This window comes from Musca autumnalis, unplaced genomic scaffold, assembly GCF_047663935.1.
Source record: "Musca autumnalis isolate F117 unplaced genomic scaffold, ASM4766393v1 scaffold_2, whole genome shotgun sequence".
Lineage (NCBI taxonomy): Eukaryota > Metazoa > Arthropoda > Insecta > Diptera > Muscidae > Musca > Musca autumnalis.
Window position 1 is genome coordinate 79,726,621 of NW_027411755.1, and position 27,095 is coordinate 79,753,715.

Consider the following 27,095-nt stretch of genomic DNA (forward strand, 5'->3'; position numbering starts at 1 on the left):
GGACAATAGCAGTAAGCCTTGACCTTGCCAAGGCTTTCGATACTGTTTGGCAGGACGGGCTATTGTACAAACTCCAAACCTTCGGATTCGATGCACAGACATGTAGGTTGGTAGCAGACTTCCTTAAGGACAGAAGCTTTAGGGTAAAAGTTGATAAGTGTATGTCTGAACGGAAACAGGTACTAGCGGGAGTCCCACAGGGATCCATGCTGGGGCCTGTTCTGTTCAACATATACGTCAGCGACATCCCTGAGGCACCTGAGGGGGGTCTGTTGCTAACCTACGCTGATGATGTCTTGTTCGCTCTCCGAGGCAGATATGGTAGAACAATTGAAAGAAAGTTACAGGAATATTTGGACAGCTTAAACCAATATTTCAAGAAATGGAAATTAACCCTCAATGTTGAAAAATGTGTGGCAGTTGTTTTCCATGGAAAAACAGGGACATCATACAAAAACATGAAAAGATATGTACCAACATTCAAGGTTGACCAACAATTTATATGTATATCTGACAGAGTGAAATATTTAGGTATTGTATTTCACAACAATTTCGATTTTTGTAGACAGGTCGACTACACACTTAGCAAGGCAAAACGAATATATTTCTCTTACATTAAGCTTTTTAGAATGAGAGGTGGAATCTCCAATGAAATTAAATTACTTGTCTATCAACAAGTTGTTAGACCCATGATATCGTACGCTTTTCCCGCCTGGTCGGACATCTCCTCAGCTCAGATGGAGAGATTAAGGGTGTGGGAAAGACGTATACTCCTCCCCAGCCTAGGTATCAAACCTAGGCACTTGGTGGATGGAGTATACAAATGTACTGCAAATAGGAAGATTTATGAAGGTATAAATTTCAAACGAATTGATGCCTTCATGATAGACTCAGCATTGCGTTTTCTCGAAAATTGTCAGTATATCGAAAATGATATTATAAAAGAATCTGTGACATATAATGAAAATATGAGCACTTTAACAAGAAGAAAACATCTACCTCCTGCAGCACTCATAAAGCTACGAGATGAGGGATTATTGTATGATGGAGAGGCCCTCATCTATTACCATAGGAGATACCACAAATTTGATCCCAAAGAAAATCCAGTATATAATACTGCACAATGAATGTAAATATATAACCCAGTATAAAATACTGCACAATGTTTGTAAATATGTAAATAGTAATTTTAAGTTAGTTTTTAAGAATAGATTTTAAGATAGTATGTAAGCACTTTTATATGAAATTAAAATATTGCCCTTTTTTTTATAAATAATTTTTTTAGGGTAAAAAATTACAAATGTATGTAAGAAAATAAACTAAAATAATTGATTAGCTGACAAATGAAATATTGCAGCACATTTAAAACATAATTTGGTAGTCTCTAAAAGTATGTGTAAATACAAGAGAATAAATGTTCATAATTATTATTACTTTTAAGCCTTTTCTGTAACAAATGTAAACTGAAACGAATTGAATTAATAAAAAATGGCTTTTTGAAAAATGAAAAAAAATGAAAATGCGAGTAACGGCATCATTCTGTGTTTTTTCAGTGCTAAGTGAAGTGTTCAAAAAAATATTAAGTGAAAATGTCTGGTCGTGGTAAAGGTGGCAAAGTTAAGGGAAAGGCAAAGTCCCGTTCAAATCGTGCTGGTCTTCAATTCCCCGTCGGTCGTATTCATCGTTTGTTGCGCAAAGGCAACTATGCTGAACGTGTTGGTGCCGGTGCTCCAGTATATTTAGCCGCCGTCATGGAATATTTGGCTGCTGAAGTTTTGGAATTGGCTGGTAATGCTGCCCGTGACAACAAGAAGACTCGTATCATTCCCCGTCACTTGCAATTGGCCATCCGCAACGACGAAGAATTGAACAAATTGCTGTCCGGCGTCACAATTGCCCAAGGTGGTGTATTGCCAAACATCCAAGCTGTTCTCTTGCCCAAGAAGACCGAAAAGAAAGCCTAAATTATCTCGAAAGGTATTATGGAAAAAATACAGACCATCGTATAAGAAGAAGAAAATCCATACAAAATTCAACCAATCCGTCCTTTTCAGGACGACAAAAAATATTTAAAAAGAGAAAAAATCTATTCAAACTATTAATTTTCATTATTTACATTTTATAGGGAAAGAATAAAAATGACCAAAAATTTTATATTTACATTTTATAGGGAAAAAATAAAAATGCCCAAAAAATGATATTTTCCTTAATCGACGACAACCCTTGATTATTTGCAAATGACATTTTTTCTTTCATATTTCCTTAGAAAATATGTTCGTTTGTTGTAACTGTTTTTCATTTCTACCCCCCAGCAGAATTGTGTTTGTTTTGTGTCGCTTTAGTTTTTCACAGAAATAGCGAGACAGATATAGAGAGACAGAGAGAGAGTAAGAAAGAGCGAAAAAGAGATCATTCGTCTCATCGATGATGTTCGCGCCAATATTCGTTCATCGATGTTGCCGCCAATGTTCGTTCATCGTATGTTGACGATGTCTGTTATGAATGTGTGTGTGTGTGTGTGTGTGTGTGTGTGGTGTTGTGTGTTTGTTAGTTAGAATAACCAAATGCCTTTACTTACGATGATGATGGTTGTTGATGTTGTTGTAGTGGCTGTTAGAGTAAATTATTAAGAAAAAGTGTTCTGCCGCCGCGAATTTTGAGGAGAAAAAAAGTAACTGTATTTGGAAAGGAAAAAATGCAGAAATGTGCGATTTTAGTAATGTTTCCAGAGCATAGAGTTAGTAATAGAGTGATGACAACATGAAGTGCGCACGGAAAAAATTTTTATTTTCAAAGGGAAAAAAGTAGAGTTGTGGAAATAAAATGAGGATCATTGTTAGTAACTAACAAAAAATACATAAAATAGAAGATAATTATGTGAATTTTGTGGACATTTAAGAAAAAATAAATTATTTTTAGTGAAAGATAAGAAGAAGAAGAAGAAGAAGAAAAAATTTTCAATGATTTCAACATAAAGTAAAAGAATTTATGTGATTTTTGGGACGTTTGAGAAAAAATAAAATATTTTTAGTGAAACATAGGAAGAAGAAGAAGACATTTTTTAATAATTTAGAAAATTATGTGATTTTTTGGTCATTTAAGAAAATGTGATTTAGTGAAACAAGAAGAAGAAGAAGAAGAAAATTTTCAATAATTTCAACTAAAGTGAGAGAAATTTAGAAAACTATGTAATTTTTTTTTGGTCATTTAAGAAAATTTGAGTTAGTGAAACGAGAAGAAGAAGAAAATTCTCAATAATTTCAACATAAAGTGAGAGAAATTTAGAAAATTATGTGATTTTTTGGACATTTAAGAAAAAATAAATTATTTTTAGTGAAAAATAAGAAGAAGAATAAATTTTTCAATAATTTGAACATAAAATAAAACAAATTTAGATCATTATGTGATTTTTTGGACATTTAAGAAAAAATATATATTTTTTTTTTAGGGAAACATAAGGAGGAGAAGAAGAAGAATTTTTCAATAATTTCAACATAAAGTGAGAGAAATTTAGAAAATTATGTGATTTTTTGGAGGATTAAGTAAAAGATAAAATATTTTTATGTGAAATCATGAAACATAAGAAGAAGAAGAATTTATTCATAACCAAATTTTTGAAAAAAGAGATGCTATAAAAATTTTTGGAATATAATTTTGAGAAAAATCGCAGTAAATATTTACAAAATTCAAACTAATTTAATGAAAATGTTTTAAAAAAGGTAATTTTCATTATACTTTTAAACAATTTAATACCAATTTTTAATAATTTCATCACAAAATAACAAAAATTTTTACTTGAAGGAAAAAATAAGTACATAACATCGCAGTCAAAGATATTGTTCGCTTGGCATAGCATTGATGTGCGTTAGTTATATGAACAAACAAACACACGCACACACAGAGCGACGCTAGCGTATACACACATCAAGCAAGCAAGCAGCTACCCTAACAATGAGAGTTGCCGGTAGAACATGTATTAGTGGAAATAAAGGAACATTTTTGTGTATTACGAAAAAGGAATGATCAGAGTTACCGACGGCAAACATTTTTGAAGGCAAAAGGGAAGATTATTTGAAAAATTTTATGAAATTTGGAAAATGAAAGAAAAAATAAAATGCACTGAAAAAAGTAATATGAAAGAAAATATTTTATGGTTAGTTTTATTTTTCATATATTAAGGTAAGTATTATTTTTGGTATATTTTATTAAATTTTTTCATGTTTTTGTAATTTTCAACAAGAAAATATCTCTTTTTAAATATTTTTTGTGGTCCTGAAAAGGACCGATTGTTTTGTTGTAAAAGAAAAATTCTCCAAATAGCGTCAAGAAAATATTTAACCGCCGAAACCGTACAAAGTACGACCTTGTCTCTTCAAAGCATAGACGACATCCATAGCAGTGACGGTTTTACGCTTAGCATGTTCGGTGTATGTAACGGCGTCACGAATAACGTTTTCCAAAAACACCTTCAGAACACCACGGGTTTCTTCGTAGATGAGACCAGAGATACGTTTTACACCACCACGGCGAGCCAAACGTCTAATAGCTGGCTTGGTAATACCCTGGATATTATCACGTAACACTTTACGGTGACGTTTAGCGCCACCTTTTCCCAAGCCTTTGCCACCTTTACCACGACCAGTCATTTTTCACTTTTTTTTTAATTCACTTTTACACTTCACGAAATCACAAGACAGAATGTTTTTTCCAAGTTAGGTTCAGTTGTATTTATACAAAAATTGGCCTGTTTGAATAACTAAGAGTCTTTATGAAATGTATAGGTATTTGTGTATGTGTGAGTACACATTTTGTGCGCGCACAGCTGTCTTTACTGTTTTACCCACCCCTAATCATAGCCGCTTCTTCGAAATTTTCTATAAATACCGCTATATGGTATTTGGGCACAGTTATTACAGTGTTAACAGTGTTTGTGTGCATACCTAAGTGAAGTGAAAAAAATTAAAGTGAAAAATGGCTCGTACTAAGCAAACTGCCCGTAAATCAACTGGTGGAAAGGCTCCTCGTAAGCAATTGGCCACTAAAGCTGCTCGTAAGAGTGCACCAGCCACCGGCGGCGTCAAGAAGCCTCATCGTTTCCGTCCTGGTACTGTTGCCTTGCGTGAAATCCGTCGTTACCAGAAGAGTACTGAATTGTTGATCCGCAAATTGCCCTTCCAACGTTTGGTTCGTGAAATTGCTCAAGATTTCAAAACTGATTTGCGTTTCCAGAGCTCTGCTGTTATGGCCTTGCAAGAAGCCAGCGAAGCATACTTGGTCGGTCTTTTCGAAGATACTAACTTGTGCGCCATCCATGCTAAACGTGTCACCATCATGCCTAAAGATATTCAATTGGCCAGACGTATCCGTGGAGAACGTGCTTAAATTCTTGACGTTTTAAAAACATATTTTTTACAACAAAACAATCGGTCCTTTTCAGGACCACAAAAAATTTATAAAAAAGAGATTATTTTTTCATCAAACTATTTAGCATTTTTAACATTTTAAATAAATATTTTTCTTTGTTTTTTTTTTTATTTTTGAGGCTGATTTTAGGAATATTTGAACATTTTCTTGTATGAGTCATATTTGACGGCGTCAGTAAAAATTTCCCATTAGAAGACACATTTTATTCTTCTTCTTGAAAAAAATATAATACAATTTTCTCTTTCTTTTCTATGTGTGTTTTTTGATGGCGTCAGTGATATTTTCCTATTAGAATATACATTTATTCTTCTTCTTTCTTTTCTATTGGTCTTTTTATCGTCCATATTAATTTCTTCTTTAAAGGCAATGTTTCTTCTTCTTATTATTTTCTTCATAACAAATATTTGTTCTATTGAACTTCTTTTTGTGTGTATACTAATGTCCACGAGGCATATGTTCAATAAATTTGGCGCGAAATGTTCTCTGCAATAATGCTCTCACTATTTCTCACTCAATATGGTTGAAAATTTTTGGCGGAAAATGCTCTCTGTTTTGTTTTATTTTTTCTTTTCAGATAATGATGAATGAAATATGCAATTTTTTCTTTTCAGATATATTAATTTTTTTTTTTTTTAATTTAGTAAAGTCTTACGATAATTTTGTAAAATTATTATTTTTTAAAAATATTTATCAAAAATTGTCTCACATAGAGTGGCGAATATTTCTTGGCCATTTGAAAGGCCTAATACTACATTTTAGAAAAACATTTTCTTTTAAAAAAGTTGTTTAAATCTTGTATTATTTTTACTAAATTGTCATAGAGAAGGGATTTATTTATTTTATTTTATACATTTTTGCAATAAATATCTAAATTTTTAATGAAATCAGGAAAAAAAGTACGTGTGAAAAACTTCAGTAATTCTATATGGTTTTTTCCTTGATATTATTATTTTTGAAGAATATTTTTTGTAAAAATTGATGAAATTTTTACTAAATTTTAACGAAAATGTCCTCATGTTTTATTAAAAATTAATTTTTGAGCGATTTTCATTTAATTTAGCAAAAATATTCCAATTTTCAAAAATATTACCTTTGACAGTGAATGTTTGTCCATAGGTGGTATACGGTAATGGAAAGATTTTTTTAACTTTTCCAAAGAAATAACTACTTTTTATGAATAATGTTATAATTTGGTGTAAATATACAGATTCTGAAATGTTTATAAAACTCAATTAGATTTGAGCTTTTAAATTTCTTTGAAGAAAAACTTTTCTTCATTGAAAATATGCCCACAAGAGGATTTCTGCCGTCTTGGACCACATAAAGATTTTGATTTTTTTTTCATAGTGCAAATGTAAAATTTTTCAATATTTTAATTTTATCCTAAAGTAAACATATCAGGCTTTATTCTCAAACAGAATTTGGAAAAATATTTTTGAAAAAATTCATAATTCACACATAAAGATTTTGATTTTTTTTCATAGTGCAAATGTAAAATTTTTCAATATTTTAATTTTATCCTAAAGTAAACATATCAGGCTTTATTCTCAAACAGAATTTGGAAAAATATTTTTGAAAAAATTCATAATTTTTTCAAATTTAGTTACAAATTTGTGATAACATTTTTACAATCTGTGAAGTTAAACGCTTATAACTCTTAAACGGATAACGGAAATTACACCAAATTTTCGCTAAAATATGGCCTGATATCTATACAAGAAATGTGTAAAATATCTTCTATAAAAATAATCAAAGACTCCTCAGAAAAATTAAATTTCTACCAAAACTTTTGTAAAAAGTTAAACACGATTCCACACAATATTTCGAAAAATATAGCTATTGACTACTATGCACTTCTCAACTTTTCAATGTACCTACCATTTTTAAAAATTGCCAATAACAATTTAATAGTACACATAAATTTGTGAGTGTATTTGTGTTACAGTGAAATATAAACATAAAATTGAATAATCATGTCTGACGCCGCCGTTGTTGAAGCCACCGCCTCCCCAGTTGCCGCTGTTGAGAAAAAGGCACCAAAGAAGGCTGCAGCCAAAGCGAAGAAACCATTAGCTGCCCCTACTCATCCACCAACCCAACAAATGGTTGACGCCGCCATCAAATCATTGAAGGAACGTGGTGGTTCATCATTGCCTGCCATCAAGAAATATTTGGCCAGCACCTACAAGGTTGATGCCCAAAAATTGGCTCCTTTCATCAAGAAGTATTTGAAGAGCGCTGTTGCCAGTGGAAAACTCATCCAAACTAAAGGTAAGGGTGCTTCTGGTTCATTCAAATTGTCCGCCTCGGCTTCCAAGGAACCCAAAGCAAAGACTGCTGAAAAGAAGAAGAAGGCCCCAGCTGCTGAGAAGAAGAAGAAGGCTGCCCCTAAAAAGGCTGCCGGTGAAAAGAAAACCGCTGCCAAGAAGCCATCTGCCGCCAAAAAGACCGCTGAGAAGAAGAAGGCTGACAAAACAAAGGCTAAGGCTGCCAAGAAAACCGGTACAGTTAAGGCTAAGCCAGCAAAAACCGCCGCTAAAGCATCTGCCACCAAACCAAAGGCACCCAAGGCAAAAACAGCAGCTGCTAAACCCAAAAAAGCCGCCGCACCAAAGAAGCCAGCTGCCAAGAAAGCCGCCGCCAAGAAGTAATTTTTCCCAGAAAGATTACTTGTTGACAACATTTTTCGATATTGGAAAGCATAATATCTAACAGCCCTTTTCAGGGCTACAAATTAAATTCAAAAAGAGAAAATCTTTATTTCAAACTATTTATTATTACTACTATTTATTGTTTTATTACCTAAATAAATAAGAAAAATACACACGTGTCTGATTTTAGGAAAATTTTACCCTCACTCATTACTTTTTCTATTAGGTAATTAACATTGAGCCTGTTTTATTATGGGCATTCCACAAAATAACACCACAAAGGGATTAAAATTTTAGTCTGGGTCATAAAATAAATGTGACTAATTTTTGTTTGTCTAATTATGGTCATTTTCATCTAATTTCATATTTTTGGAATTTTTCATTTAATCTTCAAAAATGATAATTTTTTTCTCTTTGCAAAAATTGTTTGCTGGGTAAAAGGAGATTATTTTAATCGGGAATGTTTTTCTATTCTAATGAAGTTATGTTGCAACTCTATTTTATTTCTCATTCTATTTTTTCCATTGAAAAATGTCCCGTTAATTTTTGCGCCACCACCAAACAAATTTCCCCTTAAAAATGTTCGCGCTTCATATTTGGCATTGGCGTAGTGAAGTATTACAGGCAAAATGCTTGTTGTTCGTTTATACATTTTTCGATATGGTGGTGACTGCCGACGGTAATACAAAGTAACATCGCACAAGCACACACACATACCCATACATTGGATGGCGTGTTGTTGTACACACATAGAGTAGCCAAGCAAGCAAAAAAGCAATATGAACCACGGCAAAACAAGAGTTGACGGCGTCATTTAGTAAATACATGGGAAAAATATTATTTTTGCTAGAATATGAGTTTTTTAAGAATTTTAAAATTATTTTGGTAAGTTTTTTATTTAAAAAATGTAAATAATGGAAAATAAGTGTTTCGACAAAAATTTGATCTCTTTTAAAATGTTTTTTGTGGCCCTGAAAAGGGCCTTTTATGGTTGAATTTCGACGAAATATGAAAAAATCAAGGCATTTACTTGGAGCTGGTGTATTTAGTAACAGCCTTGGTACCTTCAGAGACAGCGTGCTTAGCCAATTCACCGGGCAACAATAGACGGACAGCAGTTTGGATTTCCCGACTGGTGATGGTAGAGCGCTTGTTGTAGTGGGCCAAACGAGAGGCTTCGGCGGCAATACGTTCGAAGATGTCATTCACAAAACTGTTCATGATGCTCATGGCCTTTGACGAAATACCAGTATCAGGATGGACTTGCTTCAACACTTTGTAAATGTAGATAGCGTAACTCTCCTTACGCTTGGTACGTCTCTTCGACTTATCGCCCTTGGTGATGTTCTTTTGGGCTTTGCCGGCCTTCTTTGCTGCTTTACCACTGGTTTTTGGAGGCATTTTTCACTTTTAATTTTTTGAATCACACAAACACTGTTCACAAATGATAAAAACCCAGTACCCAAACAGAATATTTCAAGCATTATGTGCTCAAATGTTTCAGGTAATCGCAGTTGTTGTGTAGAATAGTGGCCAAACAACCCCAGTTTTCGATGTGTGTGTATTAAATGAGCGAGAGAAAAGTATAAATAGTAGGGGTTCAAGCGAGTAACGGCATCATTCTGTGTTTTTTCAGTGCTAAGTGAAGTGTTCAAAAAAATATTAAGTGAAAATGTCTGGTCGTGGTAAAGGTGGCAAAGTTAAGGGAAAGGCAAAGTCCCGTTCAAATCGTGCTGGTCTTCAATTCCCCGTCGGTCGTATTCATCGTTTGTTGCGCAAAGGCAACTATGCTGAACGTGTTGGTGCCGGTGCTCCAGTATATTTAGCCGCCGTCATGGAATATTTGGCTGCTGAAGTTTTGGAATTGGCTGGTAATGCTGCCCGTGACAACAAGAAGACTCGTATCATTCCCCGTCACTTGCAATTGGCCATCCGCAACGACGAAGAATTGAACAAATTGCTGTCCGGCGTCACAATTGCCCAAGGTGGTGTATTGCCAAACATCCAAGCTGTTCTCTTGCCCAAGAAGACCGAAAAGAAAGCCTAAATTATCTCGAAAGGTATTATGGAAAAAATACAGACCATCGTATAAGAAGAAGAAAATCCATACAAAATTCAACCAATCCGTCCTTTTCAGGACGACAAAAAATATTTAAAAAGAGAAAAAATCTATTCAAACTATTAATTTTCATTATTTACATTTTATAGGGAAAGAATAAAAATGACCAAAAATTTTATATTTACATTTTATAGGGAAAAAATAAAAATGCCCAAAAAATGATATTTTCCTTAATCGACGACAACCCTTGATTATTTGCAAATGACATTTTTTCTTTCATATTTCCTTAGAAAATATGTTCGTTTGTTGTAACTGTTTTTCATTTCTACCCCCCAGCAGAATTGTGTTTGTTTTGTGTCGCTTTAGTTTTTCACAGAAATAGCGAGACAGATATAGAGAGACAGAGAGAGAGTAAGAAAGAGCGAAAAAGAGATCATTCGTCTCATCGATGATGTTCGCGCCAATATTCGTTCATCGATGTTGCCGCCAATGTTCGTTCATCGTATGTTGACGATGTCTGTTATGAATGTGTGTGTGTGTGTGTGTGTGTGTGTGTGGTGTTGTGTGTTTGTTAGTTAGAATAACCAAATGCCTTTACTTACGATGATGATGGTTGTTGATGTTGTTGTAGTGGCTGTTAGAGTAAATTATTAAGAAAAAGTGTTCTGCCGCCGCGAATTTTGAGGAGAAAAAAAGTAACTGTATTTGGAAAGGAAAAAATGCAGAAATGTGCGATTTTAGTAATGTTTCCAGAGCATAGAGTTAGTAATAGAGTGATGACAACATGAAGTGCGCACGGAAAAAATTTTTATTTTCAAAGGGAAAAAAGTAGAGTTGTGGAAATAAAATGAGGATCATTGTTAGTAACTAACAAAAAATACATAAAATAGAAGATAATTATGTGAATTTTGTGGACATTTAAGAAAAAATAAATTATTTTTAGTGAAAGATAAGAAGAAGAAGAAGAAGAAAAAATTTTCAATGATTTCAACATAAAGTAAAAGAATTTATGTGATTTTTGGGACGTTTGAGAAAAAATAAAATACTTTTAGTGAAACATAGGAAGAAGAAGAAGACATTTTTTAATAATTTAGAAAATTATGTGATTTTTTGGTCATTTAAGAAAATGTGATTTAGTGAAACAAGAAGAAGAAGAAGAAGAAAATTTTCAATAATTTCAACTAAAGTGAGAGAAATTTAGAAAACTATGTAATTTTTTTTTGGTCATTTAAGAAAATTTGAGTTAGTGAAACGAGAAGAAGAAGAAAATTCTCAATAATTTCAACATAAAGTGAGAGAAATTTAGAAAATTATGTGATTTTTTGGACATTTAAGAAAAAATAAATTATTTTTAGTGAAAAATAAGAAGAAGAATAAATTTTTCAATAATTTGAACATAAAATAAAACAAATTTAGATCATTATGTGATTTTTTGGACATTTAAGAAAAAATATATATTTTTTTTTTAGGGAAACATAAGGAGGAGAAGAAGAAGAATTTTTCAATAATTTCAACATAAAGTGAGAGAAATTTAGAAAATTATGTGATTTTTTGGAGGATTAAGTAAAAGATAAAATATTTTTATGTGAAATCATGAAACATAAGAAGAAGAAGAATTTATTCATAACCAAATTTTTGAAAAAAGAGATGCTATAAAAATTTTTGGAATATAATTTTGAGAAAAATCGCAGTAAATATTTACAAAATTCAAACTAATTTAATGAAAATGTTTTAAAAAAGGTAATTTTCATTATACTTTTAAACAATTTAATACCAATTTTTAATAATTTCATCACAAAATAACAAAAATTTTTACTTGAAGGAAAAAATAAGTACATAACATCGCAGTCAAAGATATTGTTCGCTTGGCATAGCATTGATGTGCGTTAGTTATATGAACAAACAAACACACGCACACACAGAGCGACGCTAGCGTATACACACATCAAGCAAGCAAGCAGCTACCCTAACAATGAGAGTTGCCGGTAGAACATGTATTAGTGGAAATAAAGGAACATTTTTGTGTATTACGAAAAAGGAATGATCAGAGTTACCGACGGCAAACATTTTTGAAGGCAAAAGGGAAGATTATTTGAAAAATTTTATGAAATTTGGAAAATGAAAGAAAAAATAAAATGCACTGAAAAAAGTAATATGAAAGAAAATATTTTATGGTTAGTTTTATTTTTCATATATTAAGGTAAGTATTATTTTTGGTATATTTTATTAAATTTTTTCATGTTTTTGTAATTTTCAACAAGAAAATATCTCTTTTTAAATATTTTTTGTGGTCCTGAAAAGGACCGATTGTTTTGTTGTAAAAGAAAAATTCTCCAAATAGCGTCAAGAAAATATTTAACCGCCGAAACCGTACAAAGTACGACCTTGTCTCTTCAAAGCATAGACGACATCCATAGCAGTGACGGTTTTACGCTTAGCATGTTCGGTGTATGTAACGGCGTCACGAATAACGTTTTCCAAAAACACCTTCAGAACACCACGGGTTTCTTCGTAGATGAGACCAGAGATACGTTTTACACCACCACGGCGAGCCAAACGTCTAATAGCTGGCTTGGTAATACCCTGGATATTATCACGTAACACTTTACGGTGACGTTTAGCGCCACCTTTTCCCAAGCCTTTGCCACCTTTACCACGACCAGTCATTTTTCACTTTTTTTTTAATTCACTTTTACACTTCACGAAATCACAAGACAGAATGTTTTTTCCAAGTTAGGTTCAGTTGTATTTATACAAAAATTGGCCTGTTTGAATAACTAAGAGTCTTTATGAAATGTATAGGTATTTGTGTATGTGTGAGTACACATTTTGTGCGCGCACAGCTGTCTTTACTGTTTTACCCACCCCTAATCATAGCCGCTTCTTCGAAATTTTCTATAAATACCGCTATATGGTATTTGGGCACAGTTATTACAGTGTTAACAGTGTTTGTGTGCATACCTAAGTGAAGTGAAAAAAATTAAAGTGAAAAATGGCTCGTACTAAGCAAACTGCCCGTAAATCAACTGGTGGAAAGGCTCCTCGTAAGCAATTGGCCACTAAAGCTGCTCGTAAGAGTGCACCAGCCACCGGCGGCGTCAAGAAGCCTCATCGTTTCCGTCCTGGTACTGTTGCCTTGCGTGAAATCCGTCGTTACCAGAAGAGTACTGAATTGTTGATCCGCAAATTGCCCTTCCAACGTTTGGTTCGTGAAATTGCTCAAGATTTCAAAACTGATTTGCGTTTCCAGAGCTCTGCTGTTATGGCCTTGCAAGAAGCCAGCGAAGCATACTTGGTCGGTCTTTTCGAAGATACTAACTTGTGCGCCATCCATGCTAAACGTGTCACCATCATGCCTAAAGATATTCAATTGGCCAGACGTATCCGTGGAGAACGTGCTTAAATTCTTGACGTTTTAAAAACATATTTTTTACAACAAAACAATCGGTCCTTTTCAGGACCACAAAAAATTTATAAAAAAGAGATTATTTTTTCATCAAACTATTTAGCATTTTTAACATTTTAAATAAATATTTTTCTTTGTTTTTTTTTTTATTTTTGAGGCTGATTTTAGGAATATTTGAACATTTTCTTGTATGAGTCATATTTGACGGCGTCAGTAAAAATTTCCCATTAGAAGACACATTTTATTCTTCTTCTTGAAAAAAATATAATACAATTTTCTCTTTCTTTTCTATGTGTGTTTTTTGATGGCGTCAGTGATATTTTCCTATTAGAATATACATTTATTCTTCTTCTTTCTTTTCTATTGGTCTTTTTATCGTCCATATTAATTTCTTCTTTAAAGGCAATGTTTCTTCTTCTTATTATTTTCTTCATAACAAATATTTGTTCTATTGAACTTCTTTTTGTGTGTATACTAATGTCCACGAGGCATATGTTCAATAAATTTGGCGCGAAATGTTCTCTGCAATAATGCTCTCACTATTTCTCACTCAATATGGTTGAAAATTTTTGGCGGAAAATGCTCTCTGTTTTGTTTTATTTTTTCTTTTCAGATAATGATGAATGAAATATGCAATTTTTTCTTTTCAGATATATTAATTTTTTTTTTTTTTAATTTAGTAAAGTCTTACGATAATTTTGTAAAATTATTATTTTTTAAAAATATTTATCAAAAATTGTCTCACATAGAGTGGCGAATATTTCTTGGCCATTTGAAAGGCCTAATACTACATTTTAGAAAAACATTTTCTTTTAAAAAAGTTGTTTAAATCTTGTATTATTTTTACTAAATTGTCATAGAGAAGGGATTTATTTATTTTATTTTATACATTTTTGCAATAAATATCTAAATTTTTAATGAAATCAGGAAAAAAAGTACGTGTGAAAAACTTCAGTAATTCTATATGGTTTTTTCCTTGATATTATTATTTTTGAAGAATATTTTTTGTAAAAATTGATGAAATTTTTACTAAATTTTAACGAAAATGTCCTCATGTTTTATTAAAAATTAATTTTTGAGCGATTTTCATTTAATTTAGCAAAAATATTCCAATTTTCAAAAATATTACCTTTGACAGTGAATGTTTGTCCATAGGTGGTATACGGTAATGGAAAGATTTTTTTAACTTTTCCAAAGAAATAACTACTTTTTATGAATAATGTTATAATTTGGTGTAAATATACAGATTCTGAAATGTTTATAAAACTCAATTAGATTTGAGCTTTTAAATTTCTTTGAAGAAAAACTTTTCTTCATTGAAAATATGCCCACAAGAGGATTTCTGCCGTCTTGGACCACATAAAGATTTTGATTTTTTTTCATAGTGCAAATGTAAAATTTTTCAATATTTTAATTTTATCCTAAAGTAAACATATCAGGCTTTATTCTCAAACAGAATTTGGAAAAATATTTTTGAAAAAATTCATAATTCACACATAAAGATTTTGATTTTTTTTTCATAGTGCAAATGTAAAATTTTTCAATATTTTAATTTTATCCTAAAGTAAACATATCAGGCTTTATTCTCAAACAGAATTTGGAAAAATATTTTTGAAAAAATTCATAATTTTTTCAAATTTAGTTACAAATTTGTGATAACATTTTTACAATCTGTGAAGTTAAACGCTTATAACTCTTAAACGGATAACGGAAATTACACCAAATTTTCGCTAAAATATGGCCTGATATCTATACAAGAAATGTGTAAAATATCTTCTATAAAAATAATCAAAGACTCCTCAGAAAAATTAAATTTCTACCAAAACTTTTGTAAAAAGTTAAACACGATTCCACACAATATTTCGAAAAATATAGCTATTGACTACTATGCACTTCTCAACTTTTCAATGTACCTACCATTTTTAAAAATTGCCAATAAGAAGAATAATAAAAAATAAGAACAAAAAGTGAATCGTAATACAAAGTGAAAAGTGAAGAAGTACATTGTGTATACAAAGTGAAAAGTTAAAGTGCCAAAAATTCTGTAGAGGACACAATAGATGTCTTCATACGAGACAGGATTTTTGTTCCAACACCTCTTCAACTGGCGAACGTGTTCTTCCCAACGGCACCATGCAGTCGGCAGACCTACCTGCCGCCGGCAAACCTCAACCAGCGGGAAGACAACCACCTGCCATCATAGTGACTGCTAGCCCAACAGTAGTCAACGACAACAACGCTTCAAGCAGCAACACTGCAGAGCCGATGGAGCAAAAAACAACTGACTCATCAGCTGACTGGAAGGTAGTCACACACAACAGGCCGTCGTTCAAACGCAAAGGCTCACCGTGTGACCAACAACTACAGGCTCTCGTTAGCCAGCTACAGCAAAAAATGTCGCTGTTAGAGAAAAGAAACGAGCTATTGGATGCCGAACTTGCTAAACTCAAAACCATGCAAGATGAGTCGGCCCAAAAACTCACATACGCACACTCGCGGGAATCGAGCTACAAACGCCACATCGGTCGGCTCGAAGGAGAAATCGCTCTGTTGAAAGGCAACAAGAGCAGCACATCAAAGCAAGGTAATGCCAATGTATTGATGGAAGCCACTGTCACGCAGCCAAAGCAGCAATCAGCGGGCATACCACCAGTACCAACACCGCGCATTAATGTCCGGAGCGCATCCCAAGCTCCAGAGAAGACAAAAATTAAGAAGGATGTTCCTGCTGTTAATTCACCTGTACAAACATCCAGCAGCACCGTACCACCAGCAAGTAATACGGTAGAGAATGTAGCCGTCTCAACAAACTGCGACGACAAGAAGAAGAAGAAGAAACCGAGGCGTAAAGTCAGAATAATTCCCCAGAATGAAACGATGGACACGTCTGAGGAGAATATAATAACCACCAAGGATGCTTCATCGGCTGATGGAAAAAATGGTAAGTCAACTCCATCTATTTTGACTTTTAATATAAATGTTAAAGATATGACGAATGACATTAAGGCAATGTTAGGGCATGATGACTTTTCCATATCAGTCATAAACAAGAAAAGGGCATACTTCAAGCTAGAATCTACTGACGAGCATGAGAAAGTTAGAGCGCTTTTCGTTGAAAAAGGGGTAGAATTTTTCACGTTTACTCCAAAAGACCAATCTCCACAATCCGTTATTTTGTCGAGACTGACCTCAACTTACGAACAAGTTGACGTAGAAGCAGGTCTGGCTAGTCTTGACATAAAACTCGATGTGAAACGGGTTGTAAAGTTAGGATTTCAAAAATGGCTTATTCATCTTGGGAAGGGGTCAGAAATAAATCGACTATTTAAGGTAAAGAAATTCTTAAATTGCAATGTCAGTTGGAGAAAGGACAAAAGAAAGGGCCTAACGCAATGCCGCAATTGCCAACGATACGGTCACGTATCGAACAATTGCGGTATGCCGTATAGGTGTGTTAAGTGTGGCGAGTCCCATGGACCAGCCAATTGCCATATTCCCAAAGGCACTTATAAACCCAAAATGATTCCCATAGAAGATTCAGAGACGGGTAAAATAGTAATGCAGCCTGAGTTTACACTTAAATGTGTGAACTGTAACAAGTTCGGGCATTCGGCAAACGCTCGTCAATGTCCCATAAGGCAGGCTCTCCTTGCCAAGGCTAATGAAGCCAAGACAAAAAAAGTTGAGGCTAGAAGAAGAAATACTTTTCCAATTAATAGTGGTAAAGTAAAGCCAGGACAATCGTACGCCAGCACTTCAGGTGAAAAGGCCAACGAAATTCCACCAAAACGAATACCGGTAAACTCTGTGGAGGAACCAATTAATGCAGCTATGGGCTCGTTCGATATTTTCGACGAGATTTGCAAAAACACCTTTGGTAAAGATTTCTTTACCTGCGTCACGAAAGTCCGAAAATATTCCAAGGGCATTAGAAGTCTAGATAAGGAGAGCCAAGCAAAAGCCATGGTTGGCATCCTAACATCTTTGAGTTTCGATGATTAGACAGCTTAAATGCATATTTGCTAATATCAACTCTTTAGTGTCGAGGCGAAAGAAACATTTCTTACGCTTGTTTCTTAACGAACATCGGCCTGAGGTGATGATGTTAGCGGAGCATATGGTGCCTGTTCATCAAAACTTGGAGATGGAGGGGTACAAATCATTTATGCAGAGGAGAGGGGACGGTTCAGGTCGCGGTACTGCCATCCTTATTAAGGACGACATTAGATGCGAGAAAATCGATATCGACTCCGGAATTATAGAAAGTACGTGTATCAGATTGTATAGGGCTGATGGGACATCTCTCCATTTGGTGAGCATGTATTGTAGACCCACAGATACCTTAGGAACAACTGATCTCGAATGTCTCAGATTTCTCGCCAGAAACGGCGATGTACTAGTGGGTGCCGACCTCAACGCGAGGCACATAAGCTGGGGTAGTGCCACGACATGCTCCAAAGGTAGAAAGGTGTATGACTTTATTCTAGGTTGCCCGGACCTAATAGTCATCCCAACCGACGGACCAACCAGGGTTAGCAGAGAGTCCCAGTCCTATATCGACATATGTTTCGCCTCCCCAGGCCTAACTATTGACGATAACGGTGGCAGGGGTTTAAGCACTGCAGATTGTAATTCGGACCACTTGGCCATAGTCATGAAGGTCCTTGAGATTACGCCAGAGCGTCGAGAAATTCAAACTTTCTACGACTATAAACGCTTAAATAAAAGGCGACTCAACAGAATCTTAGCAGAAGAACTGCCATCGTGCATTCTGCCTATAGATAGGAATGTCACAACATCAGACATTGACCAAGGAATTGACAATATGGCAGATATCTTTCAAAGAGCCATGGAAGACTCAATCCCCAAAATACGACCAGGTAGCAGGGGTTTAAGACCACTACCACCAGATATTCTGAACCTTATCAGACAGAAAAAACGGCTCAGGCGAACTCTTTTTCGCACGGGAAACCCTGGTAGATTTGACACTATTAGGGCAGATATAACAAATCTGGACAGAATTATTCAGGGTGCCATTGCGCAACATGAAAGCGAAGAATGGAAAAAGTTCCTGAATAATATTGAAATGAATGATCGGGTATATAGCAAAGTCAAGGCCGCTGCGGGTATAAAACGCAACGTTATGCCCGACCTAATTGACAATAACGGTGTCCGTATATCCCTCGAAAATAATAAGGCTAATGCAATTGCCGACTCGATTCAGGGTAGAGAAGTACCACCGGAACCTCCAGACAATACTATAAATAGCATTGAACTTGAGTATGACAACAGGTCTCCCCTGATACAATTTTCCCAATATTGTTCAGCGGACGGCATAAACCCGAGTCCAATACAACAACTCAGGCTTATATCGCTAGACGACATAGGTTCTGCAGTTAAAAGAAGACCAAATCGCAAATCCAGTGGACCTGACAGGGTCCCCGAGATAGTCCTAAAAGCCACCGACAGGTCGACTTGGAAGACTCTTGCCGTTATTTTTAACCACTGTTTAAATTTGGGGTATTTTCCAAACGCTTGGAAAATTGCCATAACGGTACCCATACTTAAACCCGGTAAAGACCCTACAAAGGCAGACAGTTATAGGCCAATTAGTCTCCTATCTGCATTTGGGAAACTTTTTGAATATTTCATTTTACGGAATATTTCAAATGAGCTAGAGGACAGGGAACTACTCCCTGATAACCAATTTGGCTTTAGGAGAGGCCTATCCACAACACATGCACTCACTGTGCTGGGTGACCACGTGGGTAGGGCCCTGAACAACAGGCAAATCACAATTGGGGTTAGTCTGGACTTCTCCGGTGCCTTTGACAATGTCTGGCACAATGCCATTGTTTACAAAATGACGAGAATGAATTTTAGTCATAACACCTGCAGAATAATAGCAAATTTTCTCAAATCCAGAAAATTCAAAATAAAGGTTGGAGAATCTTTCTCAACCTCTAGAAACATATTTACAGGGGTCCCGCAGGGTTCCCTTTTAGGACCTGTCCTGTTTAATATATTCTTAAGCGACATCCCCCAACCACCAGAGGGAGATCTACTGCTTATATACGCTGACGATATTTTCATCGCTGCGTCAGGAGCTCACGCCACAAATACAAACGTGCGTTTGAATACATACCTCCAGGTTCTCCACAGGTATTTTTGTAAATGGAAGATGTGTCTGAACATTAGCAAATGCGAAGGCATAGTTTTCAAAGGGCTGAAAAAGTACTTATTCCCTAGCTCTAGGGGATTTGAAGCCACACTCGATATTGGGGGTCAGGCAATTAGTATGTCCGACAGACTTAAATACTTAGGGGTAGTTTTTACATCCAACTTCCAGTTTGTCGGACACATAGACTATATACTTGGAAAAGCCAAGAAACTGTTTTGGACGTACCAACGAATAATTTGCAGATCAGGTGGTCTTACCCTCGCGGTTAAGCTACTGATCTATAAACAAATTATTCGACCGATCTTGGCCTACGCCTTCCCTGTGTGGTACGGAATCTCCTCCAGTCAAATGGAGAGAATTCGTATCTGGGAGAGAGGAGTACTAAGATCGTGTCTAGATCTGAAACCTATACAAGGTGATGATGGAATATGGCGTTTGCCACCCAACTCCCTAGTATACCACGACACCCCTTTTAAAAGGATTGATGTCTTTTTAATGAAGAGCGCTCTCAACTTTCTCGAAAAGTCCGCATATTGCGAAAATACTCTTGTTATTGACAGCCTTTCTGACAGTTTCAACAGTATAGATGGCCTTTTGGAGGCAAACTATCACCCTCCAAATTGCCTTACAATGTTAAATAGGGAAGGTCTATTATATGAGAATGACCAACTCATGTTTTATCACCGACGGTATAAAACATTCGACATTTACAACACCGTCTACCAGTCAGCCCAGTAGCCGATGAAGCATCCTGTACATATGTAAATAATTTATATTTATTTAGTTTGTAAGTAGATAATAAGACAAAAAATAAAAATGCTTAGAGACTCCTTTTTTAAGATTCTTTTTTCAGGAGAATAAGAATAATATTCTTGCATAATAGTCTATAAGAGAACAATAAATTAATTTAATTAATTTAACTTTCTCAGTATTAAGGATATGTTGCATACGTGCTGCAACATATGTATTTATGTACATGTATTATACAGATAAATTTAGAAAAATAATTTTATGCTAAATAGACCTAAGAATTAATGTTAGACGTAAGTCATATGAAAATGTTTAAGGATTTGAATCTAAATAAAATTGAATTGAATTGAATTGAAATTGCCAATAACAATTTAATAGTACACATAAATTTGTGAGTGTATTTGTGTTACAGTGAAATATAAACATAAAAGTGAATAATCATGTCTGACGCCGCCGTTGTTGAAGCCACCGCCTCCCCAGTTGCCGCTGTTGAGAAAAAGGCACCAAAGAAGGCTGCAGCCAAAGCGAAGAAACCATTAGCTGCCCCTACTCATCCACCAACCCAACAAATGGTTGACGCCGCCATCAAATCATTGAAGGAACGTGGTGGTTCATCATTGCCTGCCATCAAGAAATATTTGGCCAGCACCTACAAGGTTGATGCCCAAAAATTGGCTCCTTTCATCAAGAAGTATTTGAAGAGCGCTGTTGCCAGTGGAAAACTCATCCAAACTAAAGGTAAGGGTGCTTCTGGTTCATTCAAATTGTCCGCCTCGGCTTCCAAGGAACCCAAAGCAAAGACTGCTGAAAAGAAGAAGAAGGCCCCAGCTGCTGAGAAGAAGAAGAAGGCTGCCCCTAAAAAGGCTGCCGGTGAAAAGAAAACCGCTGCCAAGAAGCCATCTGCCGCCAAAAAGACCGCTGAGAAGAAGAAGGCTGACAAAACAAAGGCTAAGGCTGCCAAGAAAACCGGTACAGTTAAGGCTAAGCCAGCAAAAACCGCCGCTAAAGCATCTGCCACCAAACCAAAGGCACCCAAGGCAAAAACAGCAGCTGCTAAACCCAAAAAAGCCGCCGCACCAAAGAAGCCAGCTGCCAAGAAAGCCGCCGCCAAGAAGTAATTTTTCCCAGAAAGATTACTTGTTGACAACATTTTTCGATATTGGAAAGCATAATATCTAACAGCCCTTTTCAGGGCTACAAATTAAATTCAAAAAGAGAAAATCTTTATTTCAAACTATTTATTATTACTACTATTTATTGTTTTATTACCTAAATAAATAAGAAAAATACACACGTGTCTGATTTTAGGAAAATTTTACCCTCACTCATTACTTTTTCTATTAGGTAATTAACATTGAGCCTGTTTTATTATGGGCATTCCACAAAATAACACCACAAAGGGATTAAAATTTTAGTCTGGGTCATAAAATAAATGTGACTAATTTTTGTTTGTCTAATTATGGTCATTTTCATCTAATTTCATATTTTTGGAATTTTTCATTTAATCTTCAAAAATGATAATTTTTTTCTCTTTGCAAAAATTGTTTGCTGGGTAAAAGGAGATTATTTTAATCGGGAATGTTTTTCTATTCTAATGAAGTTATGTTGCAACTCTATTTTATTTCTCATTCTATTTTCCCCTAATTCTATTTTTTCCATTGAAAAATGTCCCGTTAATTTTTGCGCCACCACCAAACAAATTTCCCCTTAAAAATGTTCGCGCTTCATATTTGGCATTGGCGTAGTGAAGTATTACAGGCAAAATGCTTGTTGTTCGTTTATACATTTTTCGATATGGTGGTGACTGCCGACGGTAATACAAAGTAACATCGCACAAGCACACACACATACCCATACATTGGATGGCGTGTTGTTGTACACACATAGAGTAGCCAAGCAAGCAAAAAAGCAATATGAACCACGGCAAAACAAGAGTTGACGGCGTCATTTAGTAAATACATGGGAAAAATATTATTTTTGCTAGAATATGAGTTTTTTAAGAATTTTAAAATTATTTTGGTAAGTTTTTTATTTAAAAAATGTAAATAATGGAAAATAAGTGTTTCGACAAAAATTTGATCTCTTTTAAAATGTTTTTTGTGGCCCTGAAAAGGGCCTTTTATGGTTGAATTTCGACGAAATATGAAAAAATCAAGGCATTTACTTGGAGCTGGTGTATTTAGTAACAGCCTTGGTACCTTCAGAGACAGCGTGCTTAGCCAATTCACCGGGCAACAATAGACGGACAGCAGTTTGGATTTCCCGACTGGTGATGGTAGAGCGCTTGTTGTAGTGGGCCAAACGAGAGGCTTCGGCGGCAATACGTTCGAAGATGTCATTCACAAAACTGTTCATGATGCTCATGGCCTTTGACGAAATACCAGTATCAGGATGGACTTGCTTCAACACTTTGTAAATGTAGATAGCGTAACTCTCCTTACGCTTGGTACGTCTCTTCGACTTATCGCCCTTGGTGATGTTCTTTTGGGCTTTGCCGGCCTTCTTTGCTGCTTTACCACTGGTTTTTGGAGGCATTTTTCACTTTTAATTTTTTGAATCACACAAACACTGTTCACAAATGATAAAAACCCAGTACCCAAACAGAATATTTCAAGCATTATGTGCTCAAATGTTTCAGGTAATCGCAGTTGTTGTGTAGAATAGTGGCCAAACAACCCCAGTTTTCGATGTGTGTGTATTAAATGAGCGAGAGAAAAGTATAAATAGTAGGGGTTCAAGCGAGTAACGGCATCATTCTGTGTTTTTTCAGTGCTAAGTGAAGTGTTCAAAAAAATATTAAGTGAAAATGTCTGGTCGTGGTAAAGGTGGCAAAGTTAAGGGAAAGGCAAAGTCCCGTTCAAATCGTGCTGGTCTTCAATTCCCCGTCGGTCGTATTCATCGTTTGTTGCGCAAAGGCAACTATGCTGAACGTGTTGGTGCCGGTGCTCCAGTATATTTAGCCGCCGTCATGGAATATTTGGCTGCTGAAGTTTTGGAATTGGCTGGTAATGCTGCCCGTGACAACAAGAAGACTCGTATCATTCCCCGTCACTTGCAATTGGCCATCCGCAACGACGAAGAATTGAACAAATTGCTGTCCGGCGTCACAATTGCCCAAGGTGGTGTATTGCCAAACATCCAAGCTGTTCTCTTGCCCAAGAAGACCGAAAAGAAAGCCTAAATTATCTCGAAAGGTATTATGGAAAAAATACAGACCATCGTATAAGAAGAAGAAAATCCATACAAAATTCAACCAATCCGTCCTTTTCAGGACGACAAAAAATATTTAAAAAGAGAAAAAATCTATTCAAACTATTAATTTTCATTATTTACATTTTATAGGGAAAGAATAAAAATGACCAAAAATTTTATATTTACATTTTATAGGGAAAAAATAAAAATGCCCAAAAAATGATATTTTCCTTAATCGACGACAACCCTTGATTATTTGCAAATGACATTTTTTCTTTCATATTTCCTTAGAAAATATGTTCGTTTGTTGTAACTGTTTTTCATTTCTACCCCCCAGCAGAATTGTGTTTGTTTTGTGTCGCTTTAGTTTTTCACAGAAATAGCGAGACAGATATAGAGAGACAGAGAGAGAGTAAGAAAGAGCGAAAAAGAGATCATTCGTCTCATCGATGATGTTCGCGCCAATATTCGTTCATCGATGTTGCCGCCAATGTTCGTTCATCGTATGTTGACGATGTCTGTTATGAATGTGTGTGTGTGTGTGTGTGTGTGTGTGTGGTGTTGTGTGTTTGTTAGTTAGAATAACCAAATGCCTTTACTTACGATGATGATGGTTGTTGATGTTGTTGTAGTGGCTGTTAGAGTAAATTATTAAGAAAAAGTGTTCTGCCGCCGCGAATTTTGAGGAGAAAAAAAGTAACTGTATTTGGAAAGGAAAAAATGCAGAAATGTGCGATTTTAGTAATGTTTCCAGAGCATAGAGTTAGTAATAGAGTGATGACAACATGAAGTGCGCACGGAAAAAATTTTTATTTTCAAAGGGAAAAAAGTAGAGTTGTGGAAATAAAATGAGGATCATTGTTAGTAACTAACAAAAAATACATAAAATAGAAGATAATTATGTGAATTTTGTGGACATTTAAGAAAAAATAAATTATTTTTAGTGAAAGATAAGAAGAAGAAGAAGAAGAAGAAGAAAAAATTTTCAATGATTTCAACATAAAGTAAAAGAATTTATGTGATTTTTGGGACGTTTGAGAAAAAATAAAATATTTTTAGTGAAACATAGGAAGAAGAAGAAGACATTTTTTAATAATTTAGAAAATTATGTGATTTTTTGGTCATTTAAGAAAATGTGATTTAGTGAAACAAGAAGAAGAAGAAGAAGAAAATTTTCAATAATTTCAACTAAAGTGAGAGAAATTTAGAAAACTATGTAATTTTTTTTTGGTCATTTAAGAAAATTTGAGTTAGTGAAACGAGAAGAAGAAGAAAATTCTCAATAATTTCAACATAAAGTGAGAGAAATTTAGAAAATTATGTGATTTTTTGGACATTTAAGAAAAAATAAATTATTTTTAGTGAAAAATAAGAAGAAGAATAAATTTTTCAATAATTTGAACATAAAATAAAACAAATTTAGATCATTATGTGATTTTTTGGACATTTAAGAAAAAATATATATTTTTTTTTTAGGGAAACATAAGGAGGAGAAGAAGAAGAATTTTTCAATAATTTCAACATAAAGTGAGAGAAATTTAGAAAATTATGTGATTTTTTGGAGGATTAAGTAAAAGATAAAATATTTTTATGTGAAATCATGAAACATAAGAAGAAGAAGAATTTATTCATAACCAAATTTTTGAAAAAAGAGATGCTATAAAAATTTTTGGAATATAATTTTGAGAAAAATCGCAGTAAATATTTACAAAATTCAAACTAATTTAATGAAAATGTTTTAAAAAAGGTAATTTTCATTATACTTTTAAACAATTTAATACCAATTTTTAATAATTTCATCACAAAATAACAAAAATTTTTACTTGAAGGAAAAAATAAGTACATAACATCGCAGTCAAAGATATTGTTCGCTTGGCATAGCATTGATGTGCGTTAGTTATATGAACAAACAAACACACGCACACACAGAGCGACGCTAGCGTATACACACATCAAGCAAGCAAGCAGCTACCCTAACAATGAGAGTTGCCGGTAGAACATGTATTAGTGGAAATAAAGGAACATTTTTGTGTATTACGAAAAAGGAATGATCAGAGTTACCGACGGCAAACATTTTTGAAGGCAAAAGGGAAGATTATTTGAAAAATTTTATGAAATTTGGAAAATGAAAGAAAAAATAAAATGCACTGAAAAAAGTAATATGAAAGAAAATATTTTATGGTTAGTTTTATTTTTCATATATTAAGGTAAGTATTATTTTTGGTATATTTTATTAAATTTTTTCATGTTTTTGTAATTTCAACAAGAAAATATCTCTTTTTAAATATTTTTTGTGGTCCTGAAAAGGACCGATTGTTTTGTTGTAAAAGAAAAATTCTCCAAATAGCGTCAAGAAAATATTTAACCGCCGAAACCGTACAAAGTACGACCTTGTCTCTTCAAAGCATAGACGACATCCATAGCAGTGACGGTTTTACGCTTAGCATGTTCGGTGTATGTAACGGCGTCACGAATAACGTTTTCCAAAAACACCTTCAGAACACCACGGGTTTCTTCGTAGATGAGACCAGAGATACGTTTTACACCACCACGGCGAGCCAAACGTCTAATAGCTGGCTTGGTAATACCCTGGATATTATCACGTAACACTTTACGGTGACGTTTAGCGCCACCTTTTCCCAAGCCTTTGCCACCTTTACCACGACCAGTCATTTTTCACTTTTTTTTTAATTCACTTTTACACTTCACGAAATCACAAGACAGAATGTTTTTTCCAAGTTAGGTTCAGTTGTATTTATACAAAAATTGGCCTGTTTGAATAACTAAGAGTCTTTATGAAATGTATAGGTATTTGTGTATGTGTGAGTACACATTTTGTGCGCGCACAGCTGTCTTTACTGTTTTACCCACCCCTAATCATAGCCGCTTCTTCGAAATTTTCTATAAATACCGCTATATGGTATTTGGGCACAGTTATTACAGTGTTAACAGTGTTTGTGTGCATACCTAAGTGAAGTGAAAAAAATTAAAGTGAAAAATGGCTCGTACTAAGCAAACTGCCCGTAAATCAACTGGTGGAAAGGCTCCTCGTAAGCAATTGGCCACTAAAGCTGCTCGTAAGAGTGCACCAGCCACCGGCGGCGTCAAGAAGCCTCATCGTTTCCGTCCTGGTACTGTTGCCTTGCGTGAAATCCGTCGTTACCAGAAGAGTACTGAATTGTTGATCCGCAAATTGCCCTTCCAACGTTTGGTTCGTGAAATTGCTCAAGATTTCAAAACTGATTTGCGTTTCCAGAGCTCTGCTGTTATGGCCTTGCAAGAAGCCAGCGAAGCATACTTGGTCGGTCTTTTCGAAGATACTAACTTGTGCGCCATCCATGCTAAACGTGTCACCATCATGCCTAAAGATATTCAATTGGCCAGACGTATCCGTGGAGAACGTGCTTAAATTCTTGACGTTTTAAAAACATA

General features: G+C 34.7%; 7 protein-coding genes across 7 annotated transcripts; all 7 read left to right on the forward strand.

The window, feature by feature from the left end:
- Positions 1–4,971: 4,971 nt before the first annotated feature.
- Positions 4,972–5,382, forward strand: LOC141392315 (histone H3). Its single transcript, XM_073965266.1, has one exon. It carries the CDS (start codon positions 4,972–4,974, stop codon positions 5,380–5,382), a length of 411 nt encoding a protein of 136 aa, XP_073821367.1.
- A 2,015-nt stretch (positions 5,383–7,397) lies between these two features.
- LOC141392906 (histone H1-like) lies at positions 7,398–8,148 on the forward strand. The gene has a single exon (XM_073965877.1). The coding sequence runs from the start codon at positions 7,398–7,400 to the stop codon at positions 8,073–8,075; it is 678 nt and encodes a 225-aa protein (XP_073821978.1). The 3' UTR covers positions 8,076–8,148.
- Positions 8,149–9,560: 1,412 nt separating this feature from the next.
- Positions 9,561–10,122, forward strand: LOC141392316 (histone H2A-like). Its single transcript, XM_073965267.1, has 2 exons — positions 9,561–9,579; positions 9,767–10,122. Exons 1-2 carry the CDS (start codon positions 9,561–9,563, stop codon positions 10,120–10,122), a joined length of 375 nt encoding a protein of 124 aa, XP_073821368.1.
- A 2,755-nt stretch (positions 10,123–12,877) lies between these two features.
- On the forward strand, positions 12,878–13,560 carry LOC141392907 (histone H3). The gene has a single exon (XM_073965878.1). The coding sequence runs from the start codon at positions 13,127–13,129 to the stop codon at positions 13,535–13,537; it is 411 nt and encodes a 136-aa protein (XP_073821979.1). The 5' UTR covers positions 12,878–13,126; the 3' UTR covers positions 13,538–13,560.
- Positions 13,561–20,911: 7,351 nt separating this feature from the next.
- On the forward strand, positions 20,912–21,662 carry LOC141392908 (histone H1-like). The gene has a single exon (XM_073965879.1). The coding sequence runs from the start codon at positions 20,912–20,914 to the stop codon at positions 21,587–21,589; it is 678 nt and encodes a 225-aa protein (XP_073821980.1). The 3' UTR covers positions 21,590–21,662.
- Positions 21,663–23,090: 1,428 nt separating this feature from the next.
- Positions 23,091–23,652, forward strand: LOC141392317 (histone H2A-like). Its single transcript, XM_073965268.1, has 2 exons — positions 23,091–23,109; positions 23,297–23,652. The coding sequence occupies exons 1-2, from the start codon at positions 23,091–23,093 to the stop codon at positions 23,650–23,652; spliced, it is 375 nt and encodes a 124-aa protein (XP_073821369.1).
- Positions 23,653–26,412: 2,760 nt separating this feature from the next.
- On the forward strand, positions 26,413–27,095 carry LOC141392909 (histone H3). The gene has a single exon (XM_073965880.1). It carries the CDS (start codon positions 26,662–26,664, stop codon positions 27,070–27,072), a length of 411 nt encoding a protein of 136 aa, XP_073821981.1. The 5' UTR covers positions 26,413–26,661; the 3' UTR covers positions 27,073–27,095.